The sequence below is a fragment of the Gavialis gangeticus genome, unplaced genomic scaffold, assembly GCF_001723915.1.
Source record: "Gavialis gangeticus isolate Ggan-Ray unplaced genomic scaffold, GavGan_comp1, whole genome shotgun sequence".
Taxonomy (NCBI): domain Eukaryota; kingdom Metazoa; phylum Chordata; order Crocodylia; family Gavialidae; genus Gavialis; species Gavialis gangeticus.
Genome location: NW_017729032.1, coordinates 152,729,116 through 152,742,241, shown reverse-complemented (window position 1 = coordinate 152,742,241; position 13,126 = coordinate 152,729,116). Strand labels below are relative to the sequence as shown.

The 13,126-nt window shown below is 41.9% G+C and overlaps 1 protein-coding gene across 5 annotated transcripts in view; it reads right to left on the bottom strand.

Moving 5' to 3' along the window:
* Nucleotides 1-13,126, bottom strand: part of TSGA10 (testis specific 10) — a 54,027-nt gene that overhangs the window by 18,597 nt on the left and 22,304 nt on the right. For 4 of the 5 annotated variants that reach the window (XM_019525483.1, XM_019525479.1, XM_019525480.1 and 1 more), the window contains 7 exons: nucleotides 12,597-12,797; nucleotides 11,836-11,991; nucleotides 9,467-9,640; nucleotides 9,222-9,299; nucleotides 6,793-6,944; nucleotides 4,376-4,491; nucleotides 14-168 (listed from right to left, as the gene is read on the bottom strand). In XM_019525483.1, the coding sequence (XP_019381028.1) occupies nucleotides 14-168; nucleotides 4,376-4,491; nucleotides 6,793-6,944; nucleotides 9,222-9,299; nucleotides 9,467-9,640; nucleotides 11,836-11,991; nucleotides 12,597-12,797 (1,032 nt within the window). The remainder of the gene's footprint in view (nucleotides 1-13; nucleotides 169-4,375; nucleotides 4,492-6,792; nucleotides 6,945-9,221; nucleotides 9,300-9,466; nucleotides 9,641-11,835; nucleotides 11,992-12,596; nucleotides 12,798-13,126) is intronic. The other variant, XM_019525482.1, reaches the window with a different exon arrangement.

Here is a 13,126-nt window from a genome sequence, read left to right as displayed (position 1 = left end):
TAATAGAACATACTTTAATTGCTAAGGTCTTTTCAAAGGCAGCAATTTTCTCTGATTTTTCCTCTATAAAGTCTTGCAAGGAGTCCTTTTCGCTATCCAACTGCGCAATAGTTTCTTTGAGAACGTAGATTTCATCTTGTTTAGCAACATTTTGTTTGGAATAGTTATCTGGACACAACCAAAAAGGTCTCATTGTTATTAACTGTGTTCTGGCTGATATACTTCTAAAGATAATTCTATGTTAAATTATGTAAGAAGCAGAGCCAGTGGGGAAAATGAAGGAAATGCTTACCTTGTGGTAGCATACTTGCACCTATACTGTTTAACTTCTACATCAAGGATCAACCAATTCACCTGGGCACGAGAAGTTTTATTTATGCAGATATTTGTGCGCTGCTGCCCAAGCTAAGAACTTCACTCAGGCCAAGGCCACATTGGCACCACTACTTCAACTGGCTGTCAGACTATTACACCAAAAAGTCAACTATGTGCCAATCCAAATAAAACACAAGTTAGTCTTTCCTACCTTCAGAACTGAAATACTAGTAAATGGCTCAACCTTACCTGAAACGGAATAGCCTTCACCCACTGCCCAAATCCTACCTACCTTGGAAGGACACTAGACCTCATGCTTTCATATAAAGCACATACAGAAAAGGTGAAGTGCAAAGTTAGTTCCTGGAACAAGATTTCCCAACAAGTCCAAATGCGGGGGCCAACAATAGTGTTACAAACTACTGTGCTTGCACTTTGTTATTCGGCTGCTGATTATGCATGCCTAGTTTGCGGAAGATTGGCATATGCAAAGAACTAGACACCGTACTGAACAAAAGTTGCAGGTGCATTACGGGATGCCTTAAACAAGGGGCTGTCAACCAGTGGTGCATGTACCTTTGGGGGTACTTGGACTGGTCCTAAGGGATACGCACGGGTGGGCAGGGACAGGGCAGCAGCACCCCTCTGCAGGGCAGGGAAGCTCGCACGTGGAACCTGCTGCTGCTACACACCAGCCCAGTGAACTTCCCCGCCCTGCAGAGAGGAGCTGCTGCCCTCACCCCAGACTTGTGAGCTCCCCACCCTCCCCTCAAGCCCTGGTCCTAGGAGGCGACGGTGCTCTGTCCCTGCCTCCCTGCTTTGTGCCTGGCCACCTCCCACCCCTACTTGACATTTGGCCTCATGCTAACCACCACCACCCCCCCCAGCTCAGTGTTTGGCCATGTGCTACCCCCCACCACAATATAATATAAAACAAACCCCTACATAAAGCATATCTACTATTTGAGAAGCAAACAATTTTCTAATTGTTACAGTTTTATGAAAAATTATCAGAAAGTACTGGTATTAAGAAATAGCTCATGAAATATTTCCCCCCACATAAATAATAATGAATGTCCACATGTACAGTAGTGCTGAAGTGATGCTGCAGCCAGGATGATTCAAATAATGTTTGGGACAGACTTTTCAGGTGTCCTGAGAATAAAAAATAACCTCATTCAAAAGGTTGTCTCAGTATATCTCAACCATGCAGCTGGTCCAATGAAAGATGCCTCCAGCAGAAATCCTTGTCTTTCACATATGTATATATAGACTTTACACGCAACCAAACTATATTAAAAAGAACATTGTTAAAAGGTGTAAAGCTGAGCATTTAAAAAATTAGGAAATGTCAGAATGACTGTTATCTGTGCAATCTTAATTTGGCCTCCTTGTGAACATGCATTTGGAAAGTCTTTACTTCCATGATTACTACAAACCACAGTCTTATTCTGTGCAGAAAATAGACTACATTCACCTAATGAGCAGCTGCTTTGTATTCTCCAGACAGTGGCCTGAACCTCATTTGCTGCACACTATTCAAGTCTTGCTTGAAAGACAAAAAGCTGTTCCTCACAGCCTTGTCTTTGTTGTTCATCATCACAATATCCAAGTGCTTCACAAATGTTAGTGAACTTTAGTTTTGCACCAGTGCTATCATTGTTGCTATTTTGCAGAAGGAGAAAAATTAAGATATATCTAGGATACCCCTAATTTTTAGGGTGTATCATATATCATTTCATATGTTCAAAACAAAGCACAGCTCTTATTGACTTCATTTGCAGGCAAAGTACTGGCTGCATGCAGAAGTAAAAAAACCCCCAAAATGGAATCAGCTTCAACTAGAAGTGTCAAAAAGCCCCACTGAAGCATCTGTTCTATACAGACACTGCAGAGCCAGCTCAAAATAATGTGTGCTCAACACTTCTGCTAGTAAGACCCTAACATTTCATATCAGGCACCCAGAAAATGAAGAAAAAACGTTTAGCGATCACATGAGACATTTGGTTGAAGTGATTTGTCTCGATTCATACAAGAACTTTGTATCTTACAGCTGGGGTGAAGCTAGAATCCAGTTCCCCAGAGAGCCATTCATCTGCTTTAACCACGAACATCCCTTCACTTGCAGTTCCCTGCCCCATTAACTGTACATCTTTCAACTTCTGCAACAAACGAGGCTGAGGTACTAGAGCAGTGGTCTCCAACCTTTTTAAGTGGGAGATCACTTTTTGAATAAAAAAGCAACCAAAGATCTACCATGTGCCCCACCCCCTCCCCACAGGTCAGTTTAGGCGGGGGGGGGACCCCCCTCCCCACAGGTCAGTCTAGGCAGAAAGGGGGGGGCAGATCTAGGCAGAGTGAGAAAAGATTATTGGGGGGGTGCACCCCCACCACAGCAGGTAAGTCTGTGATGGAAGGAGCAGGGGGAGGGGCTAAGGGCTGTGGTGGGGGGCAGGGAAGATCAAGGCCCCAGCCATTAGGGAAGGAGCAGGGCACAGGCAGGAACAGGGGCTGCAGTGAGTGGGGCCCTCGCTGGGCCGGATGGTGGGAAAAAAGGAGGCCCAGGGGCCACATGTTCCCCAGGCCTCCACTTGTCCCCCACTTCCCCCAGTCCCTGCTCCTATCTCCCTCCCTCACTGCTGAGGCCTTGATCTGCCCACCCCCCTGGCAGTGAGAGAGGGAGCAGGGCTGGAACAGGAGCAGGCTCTGCACAGGCTAGGCACAGGGCGCATGCAGCCTGGGAGGGCACGGGGGGCATGTGCCCCCAGATCTGCACGCTGGCCGGGCTGGCTGAGGCCATGGCAGCAGTGGGCTCTTCCTGGGGGGGCGTTATCTTAGCTGTGCTGCAAGCCTGGGCCTCTTTGTGATGCAAGCCCCAGCTGTGCTGTGTGACGGACAAAAGACACCACTACCGAGCACCGCTGCTGTCCCACTGCTGCTTTATTGCTCTGAGCTGCCAGTCCCGAGCTAGGGGCGGTTTGTGTCAGCCGCGCGGCGTCAGAGGCAGGACTGGACCAGGACAGCTGCCTGGGAGTAGCAGATTGGTCCCTGCAGCAGCAGCACTGGGAGAGCAGGTTGGGTGGGCTATGGCGAATTTTCGGGTGCCTGCAGCACCCCCCGTAGCCCCATTCCCAGGGCCCCCCCACGCCCCAAGCCCCACTTCAGCTAGCCCAGGAGCACCTCAATGTCACATGTCTCCCACCGCTGGGCTGAGCCTCGTCCCCTGCCCACTGCAGCAGGGCTCTGGGCACGAAGTCCAGCACGCAGGGACAGCTGCCTTGCCCTGTACACAGATCAGGGGTGGGGGACCATGCTCCTGGGGGCCTCTGCTGGAGTGCATGCAGCAGTGGGAGCCCCCCTGCACACATGAACGAGCTGCCCAGACTCCGACCCTCCTGCAGCCTGGCTAGAGCCCCACTCACCCAGTAGCAGGGGGCACGGAGAGGGATCATCCCACTCACCTGGCTGGGCTTGGCAGCAGGAGGCAACTCAGCCCAGCTATGTGGGTCCTGCCAGTCCTACCTCCCAGACTGCGTCCTGGCTGCTCTCAATTGTGGAGCCTCTGACAGTCAGTCAACCTCAGTCTAGGGGAGCTAGCCCCCTCAGACCGAGATAAACTGTCAGGGGCTCCCCAACTGACCAGCTGGTGACCACTGTACTAGAGACACAACCTTCTTCTCTATACAAAACTGGTACCTCTCCTAACAGAGTCAACGCCGTATAAAGAATGAGGCAGAGATCCTGCAATAAAAATAACATGATCTTGTGGCTATGTCATAATGGAAAAGCACAGAGGGACCAAATTACGGTACCATGATTATTCTTAATTTTGGCATTTCCTAACTTTTAAGTTTTCCCTTTTGCAAGCTTAATAATATTCTTTTTATGTAGCACATGGGGAAAAAACAAACAGAAGTTACACCCAACACCAGAGGGACACAGGAAACCTAGCCAGTTTCACAGGATTCATTCTACAAGAAGTGAGGAAATGAAAACAGTAACTCTTATACAACCACTATTTTTAATGATTTTATTTAAAAAAATTGTGCATGTTACTTACCATTTTTTTCCTCCAAACGCATAATTTTTTCCTGAGTAAGCTGTAATTCATATTTTTTCTTAGCAAGGTGTTGCTGAGTCTCTGAAAGGCTTTGTTCTGTCTTTTCATTCAATAAGCTGAAGAAGCAGTAAGGGGAAGAACTTAAACAAACATTCACATATGACTTTTCTCTAACTCTGAAATGTCACTAGAAGTGCAAAAGATAAGTAAATCAATATTCCCCTAGATACTGTAAATTATTTTGAGTATTTCACCAAAATATATTATAATCTTTAGATACTACAGCCTGTTATTCCTATAAGAATCACGTAAAAATAAATGGGTTTGAACAGGATAAATAGCTTAAAGGATTAGTAGAAGATTAAAATGTTTTTAGCAGCTCCAGGTTCTGCTCCATGGATATCTAAGACTGAAATGGTCAAGCTGCCAAAAATGACTGAGGTGAAATGCTAGACCTATATAATAAAGCATATACCTGTGTATACTTTTCTAGTAACTGAAAAAAAACTATTAATACTTAATGGGACATAAAACAAGAATAACTTTATCTTGAGTGTTGCAATTCATTTTAAAGTACACAGATTGTTGATGGTGCTAATGAAGCTGAGAGTCTATTATTAAGAAGCAGTAATTTAGAATAGGATTTCTCAAATATTTCCATATAGAGCACTTAAGAAAGATAGTACTAGGCATGTCTATACATGCATTAATACACTTTAGTTAATGCACATTAAATCTAGTACCTCCATTGTGAGGTACTAGGAAACTGCATTAGTCTATCTTAATGCACGTCAACTAAAGAAAACAGTTTTTTAGTGATTAAAATAGGCTATGTGCATTAAAACACACATGTAGATGTGCCCAGTATTCTAAGCTAGCCTCTCTACCCCCACGTTTTACAATTGTGTAATTAGTTCCCTTGTCCCCTTGTCATTCACAGTCCTAATTGTAATAACATAATACTCCTGTAACAACTACAGTGATCACTTGTCAGAAAAAGTAGTACGAGGAAGATATTTTATTCTGAACTATGTTTAAGGACAAGGTAGTGAGTTTTTTGTTCTTTTGGGGAAAAAACCCCCACAATATCTTAATTTCCTATCTTCTCTCTCTCCTGAATATGTTTCTGTGTCATGGTCCTCTTCCTCTCCAGTCCTACAGAGATGAATCCTCTGTATATGTTTCTCTGCTGTTTGAACTGCAACAGATTCTCCTCTAGGCTCTTCCTCCCTGCACATGCTACTACCTAGAACTAACTTACTTCCTTCTACCTAAAGTCTTCCCTTAGGTCTTGAAGTGGTTCCTGGTAGTGGATAGGAGCTTTAGTCCTGCTGCTGGCTCTAGTTTCTGGCTGCTGACAGACATTCATTTAAAGCCACAATGGGATCTGAACCCAACAATTGCACTTCTGATGCATGATCTTGAGATCACAATTCTGCCCTGCCTGTACTTATCAGTGTAGTGGAAGATTGGTATCATAATCCCAGGCTCCCCCTCCACCAGCAAGTTGGAAACTGGATGCCCCAAATTAGCCAATTGCTGGCTTGCTCCGGACCTCCAGGGCTGAAACCGGCTTCTGAGTGATCCCTAGAGCCAGCCAATGATCAGCTCATCATCAGACAGATCAGGACTGCACTGGGGTTCTAACTGGCCCTGGTGTGATACTCGAAGCCGGCTGACAACTGGCTCCAAGATCACACTGGGACTTGAAGTGGTCCTGGTGTATTCCTGGGATTGTCAGCTGATTGTCAGTCAGTAGAGACTGCACTGGGGCCAGCTGGAAACCAGAGTACAGTCCTAATCCTATCACACGTTCAATTTTAAGTGTGATGGAAGCCAACAACAATATTACAAACCATGCGGCTGGTTTCCCTTTTTTGTGGCACCATTAATTGCTTGAATGTGTGGCCAGGTTAATATTTAAGACACAGTTAACAGGCTAATCACATCTTAAGTGTAAAATGTGTTTCAATTTATAAGGACAAAAAGGACATATCTAAAAGAAGTTAAAAGCTAAAATAAAAGAGAAATAAAAGAAAAAATTGCCTGCCTATGGCACAACCCCCCACCTAAACTCAATCTCTATCAAGTTTCACTTTTTCCAAGACCCAGAGAAAACAGACAGGCTGCCTAAACTCCTGCCTATGGCGCAACCCCCCACCTAAACTCAATCTCTATCAAGTTTCACTTTTTCCAAGACCCAGAGAAAACAGACAGGCTTTTAAAACAAAGTAAATAATGGGATAGGGTGGAAAAGGAGAGTAAACCTCAATAGTGAGGGCCTCTTACAAGAACATTCTCTCACCAGCTCCCCCTTCCTTTGACTTAATAGAATAGTTATGAATATATATTTATAATAAATAGTGAATAGATTTATTTTTAATTGCAATCATTTTAATTAATATATATTTTTCTACCTGAGTGAAGCACATTCTGCTTTTTGTCTACTGAGCTCACTTTCTGAATCCAGTGCCCTTCTTGCCAATATTTTCATCTCCATTTCTACAGAATCTATGGTATCTTTCATCAGTGCCATCTTGGATATGTGTTCCAAACGTTCACTGTCAAGCTATAAAAGTAAAATGGCCAGGCATTAAGGATTGTAAAAAGCTGTCTTGTATGAAGTGGAGGTTTTTATTTGTTCAAATTCTACTCTTGAATTTTACCGTAAGTTTTTCACTGAACGGCAGAGTTTCATAGTAACATCTGTAAAGACTTTGAACAAGTAAAGCCCTGTTTTCAGCTGACTTTAGTGAGCTTTGAACAACTGAACTGTGGGTCTCATTCCTGAGGTACATATACATATATGACATAATAGAGCATTCAAAAAATCCATCCAATTTATCTGAGACCATAGAAGGACATGCACATTACTGAGTCATGTCTTTCATGTATTAGGGCACTGTGTTAGAGGAAGTCTTGGTTTGGCATGACCCTCCCATAGAAGCAACTTGATGCTTTAACACAAATAAAAGTCACATTGTGGTAGGATATAACACAAGGTCCTGTCTCATAATGGTGATAAGGAGGGAGAATCACAGCATAAATACTAGCTTTCTCCTTAGCCACACAAAAACATATGCAAACTATTCAAAGACCTTACTGTGAAACAACCCCTTATGCTACACTTGGGCACCTATACATGTGCAGCAAGGTTGCTCCAACTTTGTCAGAGCAAACTCGATTAATCAAGTCTGATGGATAGTGGTAATAATCGCCACACCCCAGCAGACTCCAGCATCGTGCGTATCAGCATCTCTGTGCTGAAAAATGAAAGCGGGGGTGCTTTAATTAAAGTTCATTCAACAAGCTTTAGTTAAAGTGCTCCTGTTACCATTTTTTAGCACAGTGATGCTGATACACATGCTGCTTCATGCTCCAGGTGCTTTAATTAGAGAGGAAGCCCTGGCATCTGAATGTAGCTTTGGGGGGGTGGGGGGCAGCAGAGAATCAAGTGAGTTTGAAACCTCTGCTCTATAAAAAGTCTCTCTTTAAGAGAGATTCTTCATCTCATTCTTTCTCCATCTCATTCACTATTGCTCCAATATTGAACTCTAAAGTAAAAATTCTCCATCTCATTCTTTCTCCTAATTTACTATTGCTCTAATATTGAATTCAAAAGTACTCTGGTCAATGGTCAGACTACTGGAGAGCAAACTGATAGTTGCTGACTGTACAAAGGCCTTTCTCAACATTAAAATGTAAAGAAGTGAATAGTGAAATACCATTGTTTATGAAGCAAACTCAAGAAAGCAAACTGTGTTTCTGAAACAAGTGGATTCCCCCAAAATACTACGAAATACAAGTTTGAATGCATCATGTAAGTAATACTTATTTACTGGCATATTAAGATCTCAACACTTCGAGAGTAATTCACACCTCTGTTTTTTTTCTTAACATAGATACACCCTAGTTTTTCTTTCAAATACTATAATACCCAAAATGATATATGTAAGATTTCTGTTTCCTTTATTACTATTTTTCTATTAAAGATTAAAGGCTCAATTCTGCAAGCATATATACTAGTCGAGGAGTTGCTAACTTACAGCATGGGTGCCACAAGTGGCATGGGCAGCCTGTGTGCATGGAATATGACAGACTGGGGAGGGGTCAGGCAGCACAGGGACAGATAGGGCAGAAAGCAGAAAGCAGAGCAGCAGATCAGGCAGGGAGCCAGCATTCCCTCTAAGCTGTGTGGTGTGCACAGCCACACAGGTGCACTGCAGGGAGCACAAGGAAAAGCAAAAGGCAGACCAGCAGCTTAGTCAGGGAGCACAGGCAGGGAGCAGAAACCTGAGCAGCAGATCAGGTAAGGGAAAGGGCGGCACTCGGTGAGGGTACACAGCTACTTTGTGGCAAAAAGGCTAGCCTCCATTCCATGAGTTATTTTGGGTGCTATAGACATGCAGGGAGGCTGCTCCTATGCACTGTAATTACAGTACGTTGGAGCAGACTCGATTAATGTACTAATTAACGCGCTCCAGTAGCCTCCTCCGCGTATCAAAGTCCCTGAACTTCAAAATGGCAGTAGGGGTGCTTTAACTAAGGCTTGCTTGATGAGCTTTAGTTAAAGTAGACCTGCTGCAATTTTGAAGCACAGAGAAGCTGATATACAAGACACTGCTCTCCGAACAACTTTAAATAAAGTGCCCCACCCCCAACACATGTAAAAACATCCACTAGTTACAGAGAGGTAAGTGTGACTATTCAGGAAAACACAGTTACTCAAAAATACCTTTGGAAGATCAGACCCGAAAAATATACCTTAAAACCTTTAATCACAAACGCCTTATCTTTATTATATTATTAATAATTTTATATGTAAATGAGTAATATTTTTCCTTACCTTTTGAACTGTTGTTTCTAGCTCCTCAATTCTCTGCTCCAGGTGAGCCTTCTCATTAAAAGCAGTCTCCTGAGCAATCTGTTCCAGACAACAACAAATACATACAAAAATGTTAAAACTAATTCAGTTTTTATGATTCAACCAGAAATGTATTAGACAGAAACCACACAGCAAGCTAAGTTAAATTACTGGGTAACATAACTGAGTAACATAAATTCTATAACAAAGTTGGATAAAAATCAAACCTTTATCCTCTCCCTGAGGCTATCACGTTCTGTGGTCATCCTTCGGAAGTCAGAAAGAGCTGTATCCCTTTCTGTCTCCAGACGTCTTAAGATAGCTTGAGCTGTCATGGTAGTTTTACAAGTCTTGGGGGATTTCATAACTTCTCGCCGAAGTCTAGATATTTCTTCTTGTGCCTGTTTTTAAAAAAAAATGTATTGGAAATGTGCAAAAGGTAATGTAAAAACTTACTATCTGCATGTGTTACAAGTAGGGACAGTGGAAAAATTTCTATTAGAAAAATGGAAAAATGACTTCATAGATTTCATAGATTTTTTTAATAGATTTTTAGGGTTGGAAAGGACCTCAGTAGACCATTGAGTCTGGCCCCCGGCCCTGGGCAGGAAAGAGTGCTAGGGTCAGATGACCCCAGCCAGGTGTTTGTTGAGTATCCTCTTAAAGACCTCCAAGGAAGGGGAGAGCACCACCTCCCTTGGAAGCCCATTCCAGACTCTGGTAACCTTTACTGTAAATAAGTTCTGCCTAATGTCCACTCTAAATCTACCCTCTGTCAGTTTGTGGCCGTTGTTTCTAGTTACTCCAAGGGGTGCCTTGGTAAACAGAGTATCTCCTATACCTTGCTGACGCCCCTAATGAATTTGTAGCTGGCCACCAGATCCCCTCTCAGCCTTCTCTTATGGAGGCTGAAGAGATCCAGGTCCCTCTCTTTGTAGGACCTTTCCTGTAGGCCCCTAACCATACAAGTGGCCCTCCTCTGGCCGCTCTCCAGATTATCTACATCCCTCCTGAAGTGCGGTGCCCAAAACTGAAGGCAATACTCCAACTGCAGCCTTACCAATGCCACATAGGGGGGAAGTATCACCTCTTTAGACCTGTTTGTGATGCACCTGTTAATGCATGATAGAGTGCAGTTAGCTCTACTGATCACTTTGTCACATTGTCAACTCATGTTTATCTTTGAGTCAGCTATGACTCCGAAATCCCTTTCTGCTGCTATGCTGCACAGAAAGTAATTTCCTAATCTCTGTGTGTGTTGGTGACTCCTTCTCCCCAGATGCAGTACTCTGCACTTATCTTTGTTAAACTGCATCTTATTTTGTTCTGTCTGCTTTTCCAGCCTGTTCAAATCTGCCTGAATCTGTTCCTTGCCCTCCAGCGTGTCTATTTGCCCCATAATTTGGTGTCATCTGCAAATTTGGACAGTGTGCTCACCACCGTCTTCTCACTAAGCGATTATTTTTGTAAAAATCTCTCTACTTTCTAAGGAAAATTTTTAATCTTTACTTTCTAAGGAAAATTTTTTTTTTTTAAGAAAAAAAGCCCTTGAAAGTTTCATGATGTACATTCTCCCCTCATCAAGAGGAGAAACTATAGTGAAAATAGGAGATGTAATAAGGGAGAAATTAACCATGAGAAATCCAAATTACAACTTAGACTAGGTATTACAGTAGCATTTCTTCTAAACCAAACCAGCTTAATTTCTGGCTGACATATTTTATTTTTCTATTTTTCACCAAAAATTCAATTTTTTCTTCAGACCTAATGGCCAGAACAAGACATGCAGTTAGTCAGATAAATGCACCTCAGAAATCTTGTGGGTGATGAGGTCATTTTTTCTATGAGTCTTTCCCATGATTTTGGGGTCTATTTGTTGCCGCCTGCCCTTTCTGTTACATGCATCAGGGTGTTTTTAAACCTCCCTCAGAGGCGCTGTAGCCAACTGGGTTATGTTAATGCTCCTGCTGGGACCAAACCCAGAGGTTCCTGACTAGGGGGTCTTGGTCTGACCCTGAGCAGAGAGACAAACGATTGCCATATTTGGGTCAAGAAGGAATTTTACCCTGTGGTCAAACTGGCATGAACTGTGAGGGGTTTTGCCTTCTCCTGTAGTGGGGGGCATGGCCCTCTACCTAAGATCTCTCAAGTATACATTAAAAGCCTTTTCTAGAAACAGGACATTGGCTGCCATGGTTCCTCTGCTTTACCTGCCCACAGATTAAGGTGTTATGTCTTGTGTTGTGTCAGGGATGATGATAGTCTTAAGAAGAATTTAGATTATGGATTGTATAGGATGTTTTGGACAGGGATGATCCTGCCTCAGGCAGGGAGTTGGACTAGATGAACTCTGGAGGTACCTTACAGCCCTACTTACGTTTTCTCTGATAATCTCAAAGCATGGGTGTATGCATTCAGAAAAGCAACCCTATTAAGGATAGCAGTTAATGGAAAACAACTGCTTCAATACTATCCTGAAAAGCAGGGGCTTAAATCACAGCAGTCTTCCTAAAGCATGGGGGGAAAAGAAATAAAAATTGTTTTTCACAAAAGATATTCAGGCTTTCTTTGCACAAAAGTAAATAAATAAGATTACCTGATCATAAAGATTGACAAATTTATCTCTCTCAGCTGTTAAAACCTTGAGGTTACCCAGAATTTCTGACAAGTGGCGCTCATATTTTTCAAGCATTGCCTTAAGTTCTTCACGTTCTCTCAAGAGTTTCAGGACGTCTGGATCTGAATTTATGCCCTTAAAAATAACATAATAAATTATTTATTTAAAATTAAAAAAAAAAGTATACATTTCTCAATATTTCTGGTCTTGAAATTTATACACATCTAACATAAAAAATGCAGGAAGCCTAGAATTGAACATCTCCAGTCAAGATTATATGTATACATTTTAATCAATGTTATTTACTAGATATGAACATTAAATGGAGATTGGAAGTCTTTATAACATGTGTCTCCTGTCAATTAGTCACCTAGCAATCTGTCTCATTGTTTTCTAGGTATTTTATATAACGGACAAAGGAGTTTATTCAATTTATTTTTAATCGCAATTGCCTAGTTATCACAAAACTATTTACTTAAGCACCTTAGGAAGTATTCATATTTAATCATACACAACCTTAAAAGGCATTTAAGGAGATGTATATCCAGAATCACAGTGTGCTTAGCTACATGGGAACTGTCTCTTCCCCATCTACAGCACTCAGGCTGTCATTATATTAGAAAAAAAATCAGTAAGATTTCTGTTATCACTGACTGTAGATGTAGAACTAGGTTTTGTTTTAGGAAAATCAATATAAAATAAATGCTTTGATTCTGTGCTACAGTAAACCCCAAGCTTACCTGGATGGGTGAAGTACGTTTTGATGTGCTACCACAAGTAGGTTTGTGCTTAGGACTTGATGATCTATTTCGGAACATCTTCCTCACGTTCTCAGCTTCACTTTTATAATAATCTTTGCCCTCCTCTAATGTCTTGATAAAGGTATGAAGTCTTGAAGGAGACTCCCCTTGTTTTTTACCAGATTCAGTTTCTAAAATAATCTTTTACATTGCCAAATGGAAAAGGTGTTAACTGAAATATTTCATTTAAAAATACTGAATTTTATGAGACAAATGGATAAACTTATTCTTCAAAATTAAAGTGATATAGCTATTTCTTTTACGAGCTATTCATATTTATTATTCTGAGGTAATTGCTAGATATCTGTATTTTCACATTTTTTCAATATTATCCAAATATGATTATAATCTTCTAAGGTTGGTCCAATATGATGTTCAGTTATTCAGCTTTTCCTATGAACTGCTTTTTCTTTTTAAAAAGAATAGTGTATATTTAGAGAATAACTTAAGAGTGCTTCCACCTTAAAATG